This window comes from Aquila chrysaetos, chromosome 10 (assembly GCF_900496995.4).
Source record: "Aquila chrysaetos chrysaetos chromosome 10, bAquChr1.4, whole genome shotgun sequence".
Lineage (NCBI taxonomy): Eukaryota > Metazoa > Chordata > Aves > Accipitriformes > Accipitridae > Aquila > Aquila chrysaetos.
The window spans coordinates 30,131,366-30,152,102 of record NC_044013.1 but is presented as its reverse complement, the minus strand read 5'-3'; the positions used below and the strand labels follow the sequence as shown (position 1 = coordinate 30,152,102).

Here is a 20,737-nt window from a genome sequence, read left to right as displayed (position 1 = left end):
TGTGACCAAAATACTACAGGGAAGATCAGGGTTTGCATTGCATGATCTGTATTTGCCACAGCTTTGTACGTATAGGCTTTTAAACAAACAATGTTGATATTGCTGAGAAATTCCAGACCATTACCTGCCATAATGGTCCTAATCTTGCTTGTGCAGTTCTCAGAGCTGACAGGTTAAATCAAGATGAGGTGTTTGATAAAATGGTGATAGAGGTAGACCCATAGGTCTTTCTTTTCTGTAATTTTTGAGACCTTGCATATTAGGATTTAGCAATTTGAAGTGCTTTTATTTGTTGTGAATATCCACACCACAGTTCATTGTGCATGGTTATATGTTATAATCCAAATACTATATTAGAAATTTAAATTTTCCTTTTGCTCTACGTGGGTCAACTTGGGGATTATTGTCGACTGACTTTCTTTTAAGACAGAACAAGGAGATTTTTCAGGGCAGTGTCTGTGTTTAAGGCTAAGATGCATCCTGTATTATTAGAAAATCAGTTCCTGAGAATTTCAGTATTTAACTATTTGCTTTTTACGATGACTCATTTTCAGTTGTACTGAAATTAGCGGTACTGATGGAACTTCAGCTTTGTTGATTCTTGATGAAATCAGGTGTTTGTTACTTTTTTGCTGCTTTTGAACCTTTGAGGTGCATGTGGAAATGATGAAGGAACGAACTAAATGTTTTGAAGCGATTTGAAGTAATTTCGAAGTAAATTAAAATGTATGCTAGGATTCTTCACCTTGGGAGAAGGTAACTGGGTGAGGGAAACCATTAATTGCACAGAATTATTTCATTATTTTTCTCATGTCAAAAGAAAAGTGCTGAAACAATTAGGCAGTAACTTCAAAGCAAATTAAAAGAAACAGAGGAACATCCTTTTCATACAACTCGTAACAACATTGTGAAACTTACTGTTGCAAGATGCTGTGGATTATAAAGCTACAAATGGCTTAATGAGAGGGTTTGATCACATCATGCAGTATAGGCTGATTGCTTTCAAATTTGAGATGAAATATGTGATTTTGTAGTTCTGGGATAAGTACATCCAGACCATGCACAGAACAGCCCTTTGTTAATCATGTGCCTGGATCCGACTGGGTTGCTTCTGCTGGTGGGGAATTTTCTTGGTTTACTTTTCTTGATGGAAAGGTCGTGACTGTCTTCTGAGTGAGTCAGGGACTGGTAATTTTATTAATTGGGTTTGAGCTTTTTTCAAACAAGTTACTTCTAATCATTCTTTACAGTAAGGAAAGTTTGTACTCTTGCTTGTCAGGGAGAAGTCAGAGGAAAGTTAATTAGAAAAGATTCCTTGCTTCATAAGTGTACTTTTCGTTAGTTTAATGAGAATTGCATCTAATACAGCCATATTATTAAAATCATTGCAAATCTTATTTAGAAGTGTATGCTCAAACCATGGTAAGATTAAAAGCTGAGGTGTGTGGTTAGGAAAGGTTCCAATGGAAGGTTAGTGATACCTGAGTACCCTGAGCGTGTGTTTTAAATCCCCATGTGCCTTTGGAAAAATTTTTGTTAGAGATGTAATTTTGGAAGCACTGCGATCCTAAAAATAGCTGTGACTTCCTTACATGTCTCTTCTCTCTTCCCTTACCCAGGGAGTATTGGCCACCCTTTTCCATTTTTAGTCGGAGTTGTGAAGGTCCCATGTTTTCTCAGAGTTTAGACAAATTTTTCCTCATTTCTGTTCCAAGGAGCAAGCAGGAGCATGAGCCTTGGGCGTTCGTCTCCTTCCTGGCAATGCACAGTGTGGTTAAATGGACAAAATACTTCTCTCTCTCATCATCCTTGCGTGTCATATTTTTATTTTTGTGTTTTATTTTCATTTTTTATTTCCTTCAGTTGACCTTATTATTCCCCACTTACCTGTAGTAGACTGATGTTTTCTTCCACTGATGATTGCTTTTGACAGAGACCTCTCATATAAACATAGCCTCCAGGAAGAGAAGCCCATTTCTGGCAGGATGGCTCATCTCCAGATTGCTAGTGCATCATCTTCTTCCTGCCTCAGTTTTCCTTCTTTACAGCCCTTGCTTTGCCTTAAATACACTTACTCATACACCAGTTTACAGGGGGTTTCTCTGTCACATCAAGCTGGGAGCATCGATTTGCCTTTCTCAGGCTGGAGTTGCAGCAGGACGTCTTCTTGTGCCATGCATGAGTTGGGGGAGCAGGAGGATGTGTATGCCTTTGCAGAGGGTGCTCAGTCTCTTTGGATGACACTATGGAGTGTCTCTTCACATCAGAAAGTTGTGGTTTGATTTTTTTTTTTTTTTTTTTAATTGCTTCACTGTAGCTATTAGAAGTGGTAGAACATAAAGCCGAATAAAACAGAATCTGTGTATTTAATCCATTCTGTATCAAAAGAAGAGAAAATATTTTGAGAATGTTGTATTCAGAAAGATAGGAATTGAAAGCTTATTTTCTATTAAATACCCTTTATTTTTTTCTTTCACTCTTACAAATACTTTCTTTTACTTTCACAAATATAGAAATATTGTTTTTATATTTAACTTTGCAAATGTAGTAACAGTAAACAGGATGAGTTATATTTTTGGTATAGCACATTACTTAGTTGCTTCAGCAAGAGCCTGAATTAACTTTACTTATTTTATTTCTATAGTTTATTAAAAAAAAAAAACCCTTTATATTTTGAAGATGGCGTATTTGTGGTGGTGCAGTTAAATCCTAGCACCCCAGACACTCAAAATGCAATGTTTACTGCCTTCCTGCAAGTAGTGTGAGTAGAATACTTGCTGTAGGGTGAGTGTAGTCCAGAATTAAACATAACATAGTTTGCTTGCCTTCAGATGGCTGTGTTTTTTTTGTTTGTGTGTACATACATAAACCAGGAAAGAAATAGAAGATTTTATACATTTATAGTGACATTTACTGTTATCCCTCATGTCTTTTCACAACTTGTTAGCCTAGTTGTCCATGATTTAAATTCTTTAAATTGTTTGTAAATTAGAAAAACTATAACATTAGCTTGCTATGTAGTCTAAACAATTTCTACACATGCAGCGTTTTGACACTTCATCTTTAAAATTCTATATTAATCACTGGTTTTAAATGCTCTGTAAATCGCCTGACATTTAACAGCATTTATTTTTAATCGATCGCCCTGATTGCCATGTGAATACTGTAACACACCACCAATATTTGTCTAGATGGATGTATGAAAGGAACCTTTACACTAAAACCTGTTGCATTGACAGCAGTTTTTGCTGGAAAATACTTGTAATAGATAGTCTGTTGTCCATTGACCTGGGGAAGATTAAGTAGATTTATCTGCTTAATGGATGAACAAAATTAGACCAGATTGTTTTGAGGCTGGTCTGTGCAGCTTAGTCTGCAGCAAACAGCTGAGGGTAATTACTCTGAAACTGCTTCTCATTTGTAACTGTTTGTAGTGCAGCGTGAGCTGCCCAGCATAGCTCCAAGATTTCCCCATTCAAAGCTCTTCCTTCTTTGGTAGGTACAGGCAGGTTGTGTGCATGAGAACACTCTTAAAATCGTTTTGGTTTTTTTTGTTTATTCTTTCTGTGATGCGCTATGCTTTGGATCATATCTAATGGAACATAAAATAACTGTCAGTGGTTCTGCATCAGTTTTACTGGACTGTTCATGAAGAATTTTTAGTACTACATAGCTCCAATTTTCTAGTTGCCATTTTAAACAAATATTTGTTTCCTTTCCCTTCCAACCCCCTTTCCCAACCTCCGGCAACCTTAGCATCCTCAGCATCCTCTTTAAAAGACAAAGCACCACTTTCATTCTTAATGTCGCTGTATTCAGAAGAATTATAGCAGGAATTAGTGTGGGTGGGAGTTAACACGCAGAGCTCTTGGAGTGTAACTCAGGAAGCTGTGGCCAAAATTAATATTTATGATCTCCCTTTTTTGTCTTGTATGTGTTTAATAAACAGGAACCATGGTACTTCAGCTATTTTGATGCAGTTAGGGAATCTATGGAAGAAATGCTAGTAACACTTAACGCCAGTATAACAACACTTGTTCCAGCATTACTCATTTCAGTAAGGGGAAGAGAAATCTTTTTTCCAGAGTAAGCTCTTTAGACATAACTAGTACATGTGGTGTTAACACTGGTAGAAGTGCAACTGCAAGACTCTTTATGTAGTTTGACATTTCTTTTTCCATTTGAAATCAGATTTTTCTTCCTCTGTGTTTGTTCTTTACAATAGCTTTATACATACATGGTCATGTAGTACTGACATTTGGATAAGGTTGAAATATGGACTGAACTTGTAAAGTTAGGAACTTCACTGAATCCCTGCTTTTTCCAGTTGGCAAGAAAGTTTTTGGGTTTCCTGTTGTAGTGTTTTAGATTTTTTTTTTTATTTTTTTTTTTTTTTCCTTCCAGAATGAATAAGGCAATAGAAAACTGTTGAAATCCTATCGTCAAATGTATGTGCATTCAGGCTTACTTTCTCAGTGCATTTTTGTGTTATGTGTGTGTTTAGTCTAAGGAGCATTTTACTAAGAATCAAAGCAGCATTGTTTCTTCTGACAACTTCCATTTTTAAAATGTTAGCATACTAAATAAGTTTCATAATTGCACTCTGAATTTTAGAGACAGTTCCTACATGCAGTTAATATGTATTGTCGTCATCCTTATTTCTGGGAAATTCAAATGTAATAATAATTTACTTTAATATTCTCTTTATATTTAAAAGAAATGCATATGGAGCAAAAAAGCTGTTTAATCTAAAACAGGACTATGGGCAGGTAGAAGGAGGTATTTTTAAGGAGCATACCTAGAAAGGCAAGTTAGGGTAGCAGGAGAATTTATTTAGGACCAATGTTGTGGTTGGCACTACATAGTACACAGAAATAGGTCATGCTACAAATAGTTTATCATCTGTTTTAATTAAATGAAATACAGATTTATGGGAAGGAAGGCCATTTCTTGGAAAAGAGGATTTTTAAAATTTGTCTTTGACTGTGTGTGCAGGAATCTAATCTGGTTTCAGCACTAGTTGGTGTAAATAGAATAATAATAAATTTTTATCCCCTGTGTGTCTTGTACATTTATATTTATCCTAGTGAACTTGCACATTGCAAGACCAATTCCATCAATGCACTAGTGTAGGTGGCTTCTGCGGCACTTGCTTGGAAGTAATGTAATATTTATTATTTTTAATCATTTTCAGCAGGGATGCAGGGGTCATTTTATACAGCTGTGGCTGAAGCAGCCTCACTGGTCCCAGTGCCCTGGCAGGTCCTGTGCTGCTTGTGTTTCCGTGAAGTGAGCACAGGACAGGTGTCTCCTGCCTTAGCTAGTTCTCTTGGACTGTATTTATGCCTAAATTGGGCGGTAGTGTCGCCTGGCAGTATGTTTTTAGTTCAGAGACTACCTTAGGCGACAGGCTTGTGTTTGTAATAAGGACTTTTTTACTTTGCAGCGTAATTGAGGCACGTTCAGAAGCAAGAACTCCTTCATTTCCATGGCAGCATTTGCTTGTTCTTGGAGTATCCTAAACCCCCTGTCAGGACCCCCGAACTCATAGAGACAGTTTTGACTTGTAGGGAAAAGGTCTCGTCAATACAAGTACCAGTGCTTCACTAGATCATTTCAAGGCTTGTGAAAGTATATATTTCAGGGTCATCCATATTTTGGGGTCTTGGCCCTTGCATGTTTTGGTGGCATGAGTGCTCTGCACCGCTTTCTGTGTCCTGGGCAAGAGGCGTTTCAGGCACTGCACCTCTCCTGCTCTGTGGCTGCTGGCTCTTCTCTGCCCTGCCTCTGGTGATGAGCCTGGATGCACGGTCCATGGCCACCCCTCCTGTTCTGAGAGCCAGCTGAAAAATGCACTATAATCCAGTAAACTCCCCCTCGTGGAGAATAATGGTGGTGGGGGGGAAGGAAAATAGAAAAAAAGAAGATACAGGACTGTTTTGTCATGCAGGAAAACAGAATGTCAGTTGTTTTGCTTCAGCAAACTTGCGGAGAAGTAAATGAAGGCAGAATCTGTGACTGGTGCACACTAGAGCCTGTAACAGTCTGTATTGCTTGTTTGGACTTTGTGCACGCTCAAAAAGGAGGTGCTCCATGTGTGTATATTGTCCTCCTGTTTTCAAAGTCATTTCAACAGCAGATGATACTTCATTTTTAAAATCCTTCTCAGGATTCCTTGGCAAGGAGGAAATCATACAGCCAAAGACTGGGAGAATGCATTGCACCTGATAGTACTAGCATAATAATTCTGATGTAGTCCTGAAACCCTGTCTGAAGTGGGTCATTCTGTTGCAGTATTTGCTTTGTTTCTGGCTGTGCAGCTCTTTCATCTCTCACTTTATAGCTGGTTAATTTTAATGTGTATACAAGCAAGCAGGAGAAGGAGCATTGTGGATTGAATTCGGATTTGTTCAGCTTTATTGTTTCTAAACTGAAAAGGCTCTGAACTAGTTAGCATTTGTTTCAGTGCCTCTATGGGATGCATTTTAGGTTGGTCATCTGCCATTGCATATTGCTCCTATTACAAAAGTTTCAGTGTAAAACTTAACTTGGAGTGAAACTGCCTAACTAGATGAGATAGAAAATTCTCATTTAGTGCCAGAGTTGACTTAAGTGCATTAGTCATGTTGGCAATATTGTAGAATCAGGTTGTTCTTAAAGCTTTATTTATTTTTCTTCCTCATCATAGGGGTCAAACTCCTGCTGAATCAGACTTCCAAGTGCTTGAAATTGCTCGGAAACTGGAGATGTATGGCATCAGATTTCACCTTGCATCTGACCGTGAGGGCACCAAAATTAATCTAGCTGTTTCACACATGGGTGTGCTGGTATTCCAGGTAAGGTGGGGAGGGCGGACTGGGTATGTGTGTCTGTCTTTCCATTAGCGCGTCTTGGGAGTAAGTCTCTCATTTTAACTTTAGGTGGCTCTGATGATTTTAAAATTTAGTACATTTTTATGGTCAAGGGAGTTTAATTTAAGCCCCCAAAATATTGTTTCATGCAGTTTGTCCTTGTTGGTGCAGAGAGAAGAGCATCAAAACCAACAGTGACAGCGAAGTAGAAGGGTTTTTGTTGTCTGTTTGAAAGTTATGTATGTGTTCAGAGAAAATCATCAATTCGTTTGGTACAGCCCTGGAACAGGTCTGTAATCCTGGAATTTTGGTTCAGTTTCCCTTGTTTTAGTGTTACAGTGTACTTTTGCTGGGATAACATTGCTCTTGGTGTATAGAAGTGCTGTTTCATTGAAATAATTGGACCAATTAGAATTACTTTTAGAATTAGAATTACTTTTGTTGTATTAAATAAGCGACTTGATGATCAGAGTTCTGTTTATGAAAGCCATCATACTATTTTCCTCCCCCCAAAACACACAGGCAGCCAACCTATTGAAATAGTTCCATTTGGGTACTCGTTTTCTGTTCATTTTGTGTCTTACCTGTTCTTTCGTTACTGTGGGGCAGCTTCTCTTCGGAGGTGCATCAGCCACTGCAGTCCTGCAATTCCTCTTGATCCTCCTCAGTGGCCTCTCAGCCCCTGAGGTTTCTATCATTTCAGCTCATTTGGGTCTTTCTTTTGAAGTACCATTTTTTGTCTCACTTTGCTCATAGAGGGTGACAGGAGAATTGCTGTGGTAGTAAGTGCTGATGGGGTCCTTTCCCGAGGCTTTGGGAGTCAGTGGTATGGGGAGGGGAGGTCTGGTGTGGGGCAGCAGGGTGAAGTGAAGGTAGAGCCTGGTTTTAGCCAAATAAGCAGGCTTGCGAGCAAGAGAGTTTGTCAGGATTCCTCACGCGTGTAGCAAGTACTCTTCAGTATATTGTACTGCCAAATTAGAAAAATTGACTTGGAGGAGTGTGTCTAGAGTTCTGTCTGGAGGAAAAGGAAAGCATCGAAATAAAATGAAACCCTCATCTTGTTCATACCATAAAGTATCCTGAATGTTGATGGGGTTGAAGCATTCCTTTCCCATCTGGTTTTCTAGGTTTTCATTCAGTTTTCTAGTGTCTTTGCAGAGACAGACAGACATCGCCCACTTGTAGCTATCCCTGTACTGAAAGATAAAATTGTTTAAGGGAATATTGTCACCAGAAATAAAAATCCAACAGAATGGGTTGGGTGGTGGTATGTGTGCACACACACACGTCTATATGCCTGCAACAGAATTTTGTTTGCTGCTCTTACTTCTGAAACTTCTGCCAACTTTTAACTGTTATCATTTTAATTCAGGGTAATACGAAAATCAATACCTTCAACTGGTCGAAGGTCCGTAAATTAAGCTTCAAGAGGAAAAGATTCCTTATTAAACTCCACCCAGAGGTCTGTGTAAGTTTTACTGTAATAATAGGCTGGTCAGTGTTGAAAAAAATACATATACTTAATTTTATTATGGAAAATTCTAGAGTTTGTAATTTTATAAAATGACGTCAGTGGGGTAGGCCTGACTTCATCATTCAAGTAAAAATCTTTCCTTTCTCACCTCATGTCCATCATCTTAGATTTTTAGGTTTCGTGTGTCAGCCTCAGCTTATCCTTGACATAAGCATACACATGTGTAAATGTAAGATAGGAAAAAAAAACCCCAAACCCAAGTATTTGGTGCATCGTGTCGCAGTACTTTAACTCTGAAAAAGTTACATTTAATATTTCCCTTGGATATAAGTGGAGGTTGACACTCTCATGAGCTCTCTGATCCATTATTGTCAAAATGAACTAAGGTAACTTAGTAATTGAAATAACTTAGTAATTGAAAAAAACCAAACAACTTAGTAATTGAAATAGTAAATCTCTGTTGTTTAGGTAAAAGTGTGTTAGGAAGTGCTTTTTGGCTGTAGCGCCTTAAAAGAACACTGTAGTGCACTTAAAACAGTGATTGCTTTATATCACTATTTCCTCCAGCTACTTGTTGAATATGTGCTGCTTGAATGAGAAATCTGGTAGAGAGTCCCTTGATTCAAATATGAATAACCTGATATACCTCAGGAAAGAATAGATGGCTGAGATTATATAGTTGGAGCTTAATTTTAAGGACTGTGTGATTACTCTTGCTACAGCCTTATCTTTTCTGTATGTCTGTATAGCAGAAGTGTTATTTTTCATGCTTGGCTGATTTACAGTAGATGTTTTTGATTGCAGATGTCATCAAAGTTGTTATTGCTTCCACAATGGATGACTAGATTACGTTCAACATACGCTTTTATTAAAATGGGGGGGAAAATGTTTGGACATGCTATAGTTATGTGTATCAAGGAAAGCTGAAGGAGGACACACTGTCTGCATGTGTAGTAATGTGTCTCACAAAGACACCCTCAGACATTTCATGTGATAACTGTACTCTGACATACACAATTTTTTCCAGTCTCCTCTAAATCTCAGGAAGTAAGACAAGCATCAGAACTTCTAAGGAAGAAGTATTTTAAAATCGCTACTATTTCACTTAAATATTTCAATTTCTTTCAAATTCCTAACTTTATGATCCATATTTCTTAAGGTGGATTATATTGAGCATGTTTCTAAAGTCAAGTGCATTTTAAACACTTCTACAATTTCAAGGTAAACAAATATTTTTGAAAGCTATTAAATAACTTAAACTGCATTCAGAATCACTTCCATTGCTTTAAGGCATATGAGAAGTGACTTAGCAAAATACTGTATCTCACTGGAGTTCAGCCTTTTTGTTGGCATCTATTTGTACTTTCCTTTTCTCCTCCATTGCCATTAGCTATTTAGCTTTTGTGTTTTGTTCTCAGGGCCCGTATCAAGATACATTGGAGTTTCTTTTGGGAAGTAGGGATGAGTGTAAAAACTTCTGGAAAATCTGTGTTGAATATCACACATTCTTTAGGCTCTTTGATCAGCCAAAGCCAAAGGCTAAAGCAGTGTTCTTCACCAGAGGGTCATCATTCAGATACAGGTAGGGAGAAACAACAGATTTATTAAAGCTGAATTCCTTATATCTTAGAAAATGAGATCAAAAGGAAAAAGTATTCTAAAGCCATTCCATGTATAATTCTCATCCACTGCGTTTCATAATGTTTGTACTTTTGTGCTTTCACAGTGGACGAACACAGAAGCAACTAGTGGATTATATTAAGGACAGTGGGATGAAGAAAACCCCATATGAAAGGTAAGTACAAATAATTTTGTAAAGTGAAATGTAGTTGAGACTTTCACAGTGCCCTCATTTCCTAAATTTCAGTCTTTCTAAATGATGCTTGGAGGCATGGTCATTTGCTGACTTCTTAGTTACTAAGGTCTACCTCAAATTGAAGGTAGCTGAACTAAATTTAGAAAAATTTAGAATTTTGTGATGATGTAAAGAAGCTTAGGAAAGTTTCAGTATTGCATTTTAATGTCCGTGGATAACGTGTGACTTAGCCATCTAAAAGTTCAGTATGTTTTGAAGATTCAATGAAATTAGTGAGGACTTGTCTGTATGTCACTGTAGCTATGCAACTAGCCAGTGGCAGAGCACATAATTGAACTTGGGATCTGCAAGTCTGAAACTGTGACCTTAAATACTCGTTCGTTTCTAAACATATAAATAAATCAAGAATGTGCATTTTAATTATAGAATTGTCATTTACTTTGATATGAAACAATCCTGTCTACATGTGGGAAACCCTTCATAGTCTTTAATCTGAAAGATTATAGGAACTTAACAGGAAATTTAAGAAATTTGCTTTAATCTACTATTAATAAATATTTTTAATGTCTTGGACTACAGTTGAGCTCTTTTCTGTATGAAAGATTGATTTTCTAGTAAATTATTGACATAGAATGAATCTAACCACAAGTGTGATACAGGATACCACTTTTTGGGGTGTAACATATGTTTATGTGCCATAGATTATAGGGTTGACTGAATTGTAAATTGTTTGTAAAATTGTTACAGATGAACTCACTCTGGTTTTGAAGCCATTCATTTGTAGATGTTTATACTGGTGACAAAGGAAGAAGTTAAACTAAGTGTGCTATTTAGTCTAGTCTTCTGCCCCGAGTTGCTCTTGAGTTCTCTTTCAATGGTATGAATGATCTGGATCTAGCTTGATTCAATTTTCTGTATGTTTCTTACTCCTGCGTTGTTTAATTTACAACTCTTGTGACTTTTAAAATCTTGAACTAGTTATTAACAAAACATGATAAAATACAGCCTGAGATGTTTCTGTTGGCTACTAGAATGGAAATAGCTGAATGGGGAAGGGAGAAGGCTGATTCATGGCTTGGAAACTCACAGGATGCTCTCTGTTCTGCAGGAGGCACAGCAAAGTCAGAGCGTCCACTCGTGCTTCGAACACCGACGTGCCAAAACAGGTCAGTTCTGCAGCACTCTTGATACTGTAGTCAGGGAAGCTGACAACCAGCTTTCCGAGATGATGGTGAAGGAAAGGTCATCTGAGTGAGCTGTTTGTCTGGAATCACTTTCACCATTTGATCTTTGTCCCTGATGCACAGTTTTTCTTGTTTTTGCGGGTGGTATCAGTTTTGGTAGTTGTAGACAGTGGAGTGTAAAGTGAGTAATATTTTCCTTTTTGGAGTTCAGCTTAACTGAAAAGAAAATGTCATACTTTCTAGTATGTTGTTATTTCAGAGGATTGGTTTTTCTTCATGTACTAACTGCTTTCTGTGGAAGTGTTGAGTTCATTGTATAGATGCCTTCTTCAATCAGTGGCAAGAAACAAGTGTTTCACTGATTGCACTTGCTTTACCTGCAGGAGGTTAAGGAAACATCACAGGATTTCACTGTCATTGTTTTGTATTACTTTCCCTTATGGATGCTCTTTCAGCAGAGGCTATAAAATACATGGATTTAATTTTCCATCCAGTTACCATAATTCAGGAAAAAAGGTCTTGCCTTCTACTGGGGCTGCTGGATCTGTTTCTGTATGCAATGTTTTGTTTGCTGTAAAGTGAGCTCTTTTGAAGCATGTATTCCTTCTGCATCAGGAACTGGGTGTTGCGTTTGTTTTTATATATTATAAAAATCTTTTCATCTCTTGTGTTTCTACTTTTTTTTCCTCTTAGAGTGTCCCATTCACTGAGGGCTTGAGAACCCCAGGGTCTCCTGCCTCAGCAGCTGTCCCCTTCCACTCAGTTCACTCATCGGCCACTCCTACTCCTGTCCTGCCCATCTTTGCAGAAACCAGCCCTTCCTCTTTGGACCCCCGAGCGCCATACACAAGGATTCCAGAAAAAAACACTGCAGCACCAGCAGAAGCAGCAGGGAGGAAACTGATGCAGCAGCCTGGATCTCCCATGCTCCAAGGTGTTGGGTTTGGTAGTGTTGCAGGAAACTGTAACCCTGCTTGTCCTGTTGTTGAGAGTGGTTGTGGTTTAGATCTAGATGTAGAGAGGAGTAGTAGGGAGAGCAGGGTTGCTGTTTGTAAAAATGACAATGATGAGGATGACTTTACCACAGGTGTGTTTGTTGCTGAACAAGAGCATCAGCACGGCAGTCGGGGTGCCCCTCTTTTCACATTGACAAATTCACAGTTACAGGTGTCAGAGGAATTTATTGATGATGACCCAGCAGAAATTTCCTTTTTTGCTGGGGGTTCTGAGGCATTTTCATACGTGTACAGTGGTTTAGAGTTAAAGGGCTCTGATTTCTCTAAACGTGTGTCAGAATCACCTGGCTTAACTACAGGTGCCCTTCAGCAAAATCCAGTCTCTTCTCAGTCAAGCCCTGACAGGTACTCAACTGAAGCAGTAGATATGAATATGGAAGATGAGTTTGAATTTGAAGAAGGGAGCGATTTCAACGGCAATGAGAGACCATCAGATACCTCAGAGCTGTTTGAGGTGAAGGCCCAAGCAAGCAGAATGCAAAGCCTCCTGAGCCCATCTGAAACGAGTTCGCTCATCAACAACCGCTCCGAGTGCAGCTCCCTCAATAATTTGCCGCTGAACGGTACGTCCTCCCTGCACGCGTACAGCTCCGCGAACCATTCAGAGGCCAGTTCCATGGTGAACTTCCCCGCCTACTCAGTCCGTTCCGAATCCAGCTCAGCCTTTCAGTTCACGGACATTATTGACCAGCTGGAACAGCTGAGCTATCCGCCTACCACCACAGAAGACTCCAGCAGCACAGACACAGACTCCTGGGACTCTGAAACTGCTGCACCACTGGATGTAAACCTTTTCTTTAGTAACCCTTTTGCTCAAGCCACCGGTGATAACTTTGCTTTTGACTTCCAGAATAATTTAAAAAATCTCACGCAAGAAGACTGGACAGAGAAGGCACATGTCAATTGATTGATTCTTGATTTTTGCGGTGGATCCCTCTATGCTTTTCAGGCTTAGAAGTCAAAAGGATGTGATGTCCGTCACTTTAAGCAAGAAAAGTAACCAGTGGCTGAATTTTAAATCACATAACGTAGTTGATTTTTTTAATTTATTTTTTTCACATACCTCTTTAGTTTCCCTCAAAGCATCCTAGCTTTGGTGTTGCATTATATGCATCACGCTACATCCAGAATGTGTTATAAAAGGCTACCATGTTCGCAAAATACTGCATTTAGGAAAAACCACAGATTTCAGAGAAGTTAGGTATCATCAACTGTCTCATGCAGACATCACAAATTACAGTATATTGAAGGATTTCTTTGGCTATAAAGGTATCTATAAGAGTCTGATATAATACACTGTTCGCCAGCACCCGAATGCAACAGTCACTTTTGCATATGCTTGTTAACAAGCAGCGGCATCCAGTAAATTAGCTGTTTTTCTGTGCTGCAGTGAGAGTCCTTGTTTGGTTTTTTTTTTTTTGTTTCCACAATCAAAAAAATTAACAATCTTCAAATCAACTATGAAGGAAAGTTTTAAAATATCAACCTATGCAACATGTCTGCGGTATGCTTTGAAGAGAAAATAACCTACGTGGTAGTTTAGAAGAGGGAATGTGTACACAATCAAATGAAAATAGCAGTTGCCAAAACTTCTTGTGATGACAATCATTGTATTTTCTGACCTCAGAGTGCCTTCAGCAGCTTGGCAACAAACAAGTACACTTCTGCTTTGCAGCAGTTTGGAGATATATGCATAGACTATAAAAGCACTTAATCCCCATTGCATTTTGTCTCACCTTCTTTTTCTTTATTTAATCACTCTGCATAAAAATGCTTACAAAATAATTCATAAAAATGTTCTTTATCTGTGGAAGACAGGTGGTGATAAATCTGGTGATAGCTTTAACTTCTTTAAAATATGGGCTGTATTCAGAAAAATACCATAATCTTTCTGAGAAATTGAGATGTTAGGAGGAGTGAATACTGCCAACAGTTAGAGCTTCACTGCTTTTACAAATTTTTTTTAGTCAGGCAACTGAGGTGAGACTTGATCTCTGTAAGTTTGAAAGCTTCATTGAAAAGACAGTTACTGAACTGGTCACATCTAATTTAACAACATTTATTGAGGTGAAACAGTAAAAGTTGTGAAATGTCCTTCCTGTCTGCCAACGTGATGGATTGGGGGGGGGTGTGAAATTCTGAGCTTCAGCTGGAAATAACATTTTTTTAGAGTATTTTGCTTTTGTACAAGCAAGAATGTGTAATACATAACACCTGACCAAAACCTTGTAATGGAAAGCATCATCTCCTTCAGCCATTGGGATTTGGGGTTCCCTGTTGCCCAGCTCTCAGTCCTTTGCAGAGAGCGAGCAGTACTAGTACAATCAACACCTCCAAAATAAGCAGTTTACAGTTACAAGTATAACTTTGTGCTCAATATTACTCATATCAGTTCTCTTAAATGTCGTCGTGATATATTGTTAAAAGACCTTCATTCTTTATTCAAATGTTTAAAAAACACTATTTCTCAAAATTCTGATAACTAAAACTTCAAGGGAATTCCTCTCAATGTATGCTAGAACACGAGAAGGTAAAACCTCTTCTAGTTTAGTTTTTTCCAAGATATGATTATTGTTCACAGCACTTGCTTTTATGTTGTGGTTACTGTGTTTGAGTGCAATCACTGTTGTTCCACAAGAAATCTGTTGCCTTTCCAGTGGCACAGAAAATCAAAGCACATTTAGGACAAAGTATTAGTTTGGACCTACAGGAATGTATAGCAGTTTGATTGCTCTTTTTTTGTTTATAAATGCTATATGTTACTTTTTTTTTTTTTTTTTCTTCTGTTGAATGTGTGTTCTGGCTCTTTGTGTGACTTTATTCGTACCTGTGGAGATGATGTTGTGGATGTGTAATGTGACATTTCTAAATAGGCACTTGGAGGAGGTCTTGAGTTGTGTCCAAAGCTGGTACCTTTAACTATGTTTTTAGGCGGTTTGTCTGATTTCATTCCCACAGCTAACTACGTTATGTAACTTAAAAAAGAAAAAGAAAAACAGAAAAAAGGCAGAATTCTCTGCAAACTCTCTTACAAGTGGTAGTCAGGGACAAATATGTAGATAAACATCTAGAGAAAGGCTGTTAATTTCTTTGATCTTTAAAAAAAAGAATCAGGATTTAGCTATTTACATATAACCATGTCTGCCTCCATTTCATGTTCTGTGCATCAGTCACAAGCATTCTCTCTAAATGTATTAGAATTGCTTAATATGGGAATAAATCCAACTAAATTCTCTAGATTTTCAAAAGATCTTAGGAAAAAGCTGCCTGTATTTTCAATAAACACGCTTGGCAATCCTGAGAGAAGGCTTGCCAGTACATTTTCTTGCACTGCAGTTAGTTTGAAAAGGCGTCTTCAATGTTTCTTTTGTATTTTGCAACGATGCAGATTTTTATTGGCAATTTTAAATCTCAGGGATTTAAAAAAAAAAAGTAACAAAAGAGTTTTAATGTAATGCCCCTTTTGTTTTCTAAAGGAATGGGAGTGACTAGGATCTCTGTCCTTTAGCTTAGGGCAAGATGTGTGGATCCACAGGTGAGGACAGGGTGGTGGGGTGGGGAGAGCTTTGACCTGGATATGGAGCTGTTCAGATGAAGATTTTTGGTTATGGGTTTCACCAGGAACACTGAGCCTTCACATCATCTGACTCCCCTGTATACCTGTATTTGGGATGCTTGTGCAAAAACAATGCTGGTCAGCAACTACAAGCCGATATTCCCTGCTGGGATTGCACACTGCGGTGTACTTGCAGGTTGTGTGAGAGTTCAGTGCTGCTGCCTGTGTCCCTGCCACCTGCTAGTTATATCTTTGCTGTTGCTAATTGACAGCATATAGCTGTTGTGGTTTCTGTCTGGGCTTTTGTGATTTTTCAAAGCTATAGGGCTTCTGAGGATATAGTTGCATGCTTAGCTCTGTTGTTTTATTCATGGTTTCCCAGATAGGCACAAAAGAGGATAAAATTTAGTTCGCAAGTAGAGTTTTTATTATAGCAAGAAAGCTGTGAGAAAAGGTTCTTCATCATTTCCTCCAGAGGGATAAGTTCAGATTCACTTTCCAATAGAGATGGAGAGAAAAACTGACTGCCTTCAAGAGAACGGGATGGCTCAGTGCTTCACAGTGAACTCAAGCACCAATTGTGAGTTATTTCAGTGCAGCAGAGCCATGCCAGGCATCCTCTTCTCCCCCAGCTGTCTCTTGCAGTGGCAGAAGATGAGAGAAGGAAGGGCTTTCTGTTCTCTGTCTGTATTGTTTGTCTTTGAGTAGCGTAAGGGAATTGGTGAACTTCGGTACAGTGTGGTTATGTCCCGAGTACCAGCGATGCTGCTAAGCTTTCAGTGTTACTCCTTAAGGTTTGTTGTGTTTTCTCTTTACAGTGTTGATACTACTAAAACTTAGTTCCTGGTACTGATTTCTGTTTCTTTCCTGAGCACACAAGTTTTTTCAGGAAGGTGAGTAGTATGCTGGCAGGTGGGGAGTTGGTGCCAGCCACCTAACTGAGAGAGCTGGGACCCTTGCAGACCCTGAGCAGTGAAAGCTGCTGTGGGAATCACATGGCATAAGAAAGGGGGGAGATTACATAGGAAAAATCAGAAGATCTTTGTCGAGTATCCCATGCATGCTCACCTTGAGAAGAAAGCATTTTGAGGAGCTGTGGTAGGAGCAGATGAAAGCCTAGGTGCAAACCTTCACTTATCCATGGCAAGTGAGTGGTCATCCTCTCCTCCCCCTGACACTGTCACTTCTGCAGGTACGTTCTTTCACGTTTGCTTTCTGCCCCCATCTGTGGGAGGCTGGGGGGGACATACATAGGTACTTAAATTTCTAGTCAACATACAGGTTTTAGTGCCGTGTTTTTCCAGTATGGAGAACCACTGGGGTTTCCAGGCTTGTTCTGCTCCAGACTGTGCATCCACCAGCTGTACCTGTAATCCTGTACGTGTATGCTTTACAACTGTTCTATGCTTAAACACATTTATTAAATGTAAAGCACTACATCAGAACACTTTTGATCTTTGTGTATGCAGTTACTGGAACTCTTAATTTGCACAAAACATGGGTCAAAGAATATTCTCTGACCTATCCATCACCTGGTTAAACTTTGGTAAACTTTATTATCCTGTGTTATCTATTGCGTGTAGACTTTGTAATTTGAAAGTACTCATTCATTATTCAAGTAATACATGCTGTATATTTCCCAGGACTTATCATATTTTATCTTAGGATAGAATAGGGCGATATATTGATCTGCTCTCAACTTTCACTTTGATTTCCAGTGAATTTCAGAGTTGCTGGATAATACCAAGTATTGATCTCCTTTTTCCTGTGTATCTTTGTTTTGTGGTCATAGGTGATTTTGTTTAAGGGATTTATTTTTTTTTTTTGTTAGTGGCTTGGTTTTGGTTTGTTGTTGGGTTTTTTTGTTTGGTTTTTGGTGATGGTAGTTTTTGTTTAGTTGCAAGTCTTGATAAGGGTAAGATTTTGTGGAGACACTAATAAAAGTCATTATAATTTTATGCTTTTTGGTGCAAACCTGTCGGTAAGTCATTCCCATTATTGTCATTTTGCAAAAAGTTCTAAGCCATAATTATCAGGTATTGATTGAATGAATGATACGATTTTCAGTATAGTCTTTTAGCTGTCATAACCTGTAGTTTTTAGTAGATTTTACATCGCACTTGTCACAAATGCTATGTGTATATGTATGGGTATACATATACACTCTTTGTATGAATATGGGGAGACTTTACAGTTCCAAACGTGTCATAAAATCCACTTAATTTATTATCTGCTCTTGGGCTATCATAGGATTAGTCCAGCAGGTGAGCTGTAGCCTTGCAGGTTTCAAACTTGGAGCATGGTTTATTGAACCTGGTTTGTGGGGAAGGTGTTGCTGTAAATTTTCTGAAGTCACAATATTCTGCTGTTGCTCGAATGCACAAGGCTCAGATGGCAGCCGAGAGCGTGGCTTGTGACAGCCCTGCAGATCGGTAAGAAACACGAAATGCCCATTTATCAATATGTACAGGGATATGCGTGCCTTGGTTAGAGTGACTCCCCAATTAAATAGGTGCTACTCTTTTCAGGAAAGGATTACATTAAGAAAACAGAGGGCTGGAATTTCTTAATTGATCTCTTGAACTTTTATCTTTTATACGGTAAATGTTTTATTGAATTACATGTTGGGATTTTTAATATCTTTGTCTGTTCAGATTGCTGGTTATGAACCTACAGATTTGTATTAATTAATAATTTTAATTGTTTATGTAATAAAATAAGGAAAACTTTGATATAAATGACAACGTGGGCTTTTTAGCTTTATTTTTCATTACCCTTCTGTTTGAAATAGAATAAATATTTGTTCTCCTAGCCAAGGCATCTTAGAGTTTTATTACCAGATTTCTCCAGGCAGTTTTCCTCCTGTACCCCTTTGTTGAAAGTAGAGCACAGCTGGGGCAAATATTGGTGTGTGGTTTTCAAATTACCGTTTTGTGCAGACCTTTTGCTTGGCATACAAATGGGACTAAAAGTTCAGATTTCATTATAGGAATTATGTTTATTGTGGAGATACTTTCATTTAAACTGGGTATGTCCCTTGAATTCTCTCCTGTATATTTGTTTTTATTGGAAGCCTGTCCTTTATTGTAAACATAGGATATGGAGGCAATTGCATGTTTTCTAGGTTGAAAGTTCTCCTTCAGGAGTCTGTGACCAATGTATGGGTAAATCCTCTTTTCCTGAATCACGTAAACATTTGCTTAAAAAAAGTCAGTAGTACTCGCAGAAGTAAACTGAGCAGGTTTCTAGGCTAGTTTGAATTGATGATTTTTTTTTTTAAAATTATTCTCCATATTATGTTTGCTGAATGAAAACACCCACTCCAGAAAACTGCTTTTCAGCAAGGAGGAATTATTGGGCAGAGTTGACTCTGACTTCATTTTGAACATCAGGAGATTTTGGACCGTAGCATGTTATATCACTTTATTACAGGGGTTGAATTTGATTAACTTTGCTTTGATTGTTTTGTTGCAAAGTTAAACCAATTTTAGGTAGACTTAAGGAAAATATGTACCTGACATAAATAAGCGATTTAGGTTGAAACCCTGACCATTCATTTCAGCGATCCTGCAGAGGTTTGTGCAGTCATAGTTTTAGCACAGACAGGTCAAAGCTGTCAATACAGCATAAAGAGATTTCTCTTTAACGCTGTGACAGTACAAAAGTTTACAATCTGCAGTCTATAACAACAGATACATATTCTTTCTTGCCCATAAATAGCGTAGTCTTTACAAGAGGGGGAAAGGTGGCAAAAGAAGGGCGGTTGTTTCAGATCGTGGACATAACCATGAAACTGGGACCAACGTTAGGACTCTCCTACAGTATCACATGTAGGTGTAACTTCACAGGTACATACAGTTTCACTGGGGCCCATGCCAAGTGCTATAAACATGCTCTAAAGTTTAATGTGATCTGTACCCACTGGAGGATAAGAAAGAAATCTTTGAAGTCTCTTAGATAATTTTTTTTTTCCAAGATTCTCGATCTCCCAACTATCCCTCATTATTTTAAAGCGAAGATTTGCAGGGGAAAAATGTAATAGTCATGATACTTTGAAAGAAGGAAGATTTGGGCTATTCCAGGATTTCAGTTGTAGTACATTAGCTTGCAGAACACTTTCACTCTAGAACTAATAATTTGGTCTGTGCAAGGAATGGGTTCAGCAGGGCATTGGGCAGGAGGGGGCTCTGAGCCAGCTCCCATCCTCTTCTGGTCAGCCACTGCAGTGCTTTAGCATAAAAAGAATCTCATCTGTTTGAAGAAGTAGTAGTAATAGTAGTAGTAGTAGTAGTAATAATAATACTAATAAAAGTACATCTTTAAAGGGAATCAACCAGTGAAATGCAAGGGGCACTCCCTTCTGATAAGGAGTTGAATTGCTAACCTTTGAACCTCACATAACTTTTAGTACATCCAATAATGCTCTTTGTTATTGGGATACTGTTTTGTTGTCTGTCTTTGAATTGTTTTGAGCATTCAAGCATAAAGCTTACAGAACCAGTACTTGCATTTTATTTTTGTCAAGCTTTGCACTCAAATCTGGCTTTATGTGTAGAGATTGAATTTAGATTGAAGGACAGAAATATCCTCTGAAAAATAACTGAGAAGTGATGTCAAAAGCTTATTATCTTATTATCAAGCTTGTTATCTCAGTGTAAACCAAATGAAGTGTGGTCCTGCTTAAACTTTTAGTAAAAGCTAGTCCATATTAATATAATTAGCAAAACCTGTATTGCAATAAACTGGCCTAGTCCATTAGTGAGAGCTTTTACCATTTAAAATTGTATTAATCTGGGAGGAAAGCCCACACAGCTGTGAGGTGTGTGCTTCTCTTTTTCTA

At 38.3% G+C, this 20,737-nt stretch overlaps 1 protein-coding gene across 10 annotated transcripts in view; it reads left to right on the top strand.

The window, feature by feature from the left end:
* FARP2 (FERM, ARH/RhoGEF and pleckstrin domain protein 2) overlaps positions 1-20,737 on the top strand; it is an 80,978-nt gene that overhangs the window by 34,620 nt on the left and 25,621 nt on the right. For all 10 annotated transcript variants that reach the window (XM_030026934.1, XM_030026935.1, XM_030026937.2 and 7 more), the window contains 6 exons: positions 6,689-6,836; positions 8,224-8,313; positions 9,744-9,907; positions 10,052-10,120; positions 11,250-11,307; positions 12,019-12,259. In XM_030026934.1, the coding sequence (XP_029882794.1) occupies positions 6,689-6,836; positions 8,224-8,313; positions 9,744-9,907; positions 10,052-10,120; positions 11,250-11,307; positions 12,019-12,259 (770 nt within the window). The remainder of the gene's footprint in view (positions 1-6,688; positions 6,837-8,223; positions 8,314-9,743; positions 9,908-10,051; positions 10,121-11,249; positions 11,308-12,018; positions 12,260-20,737) is intronic.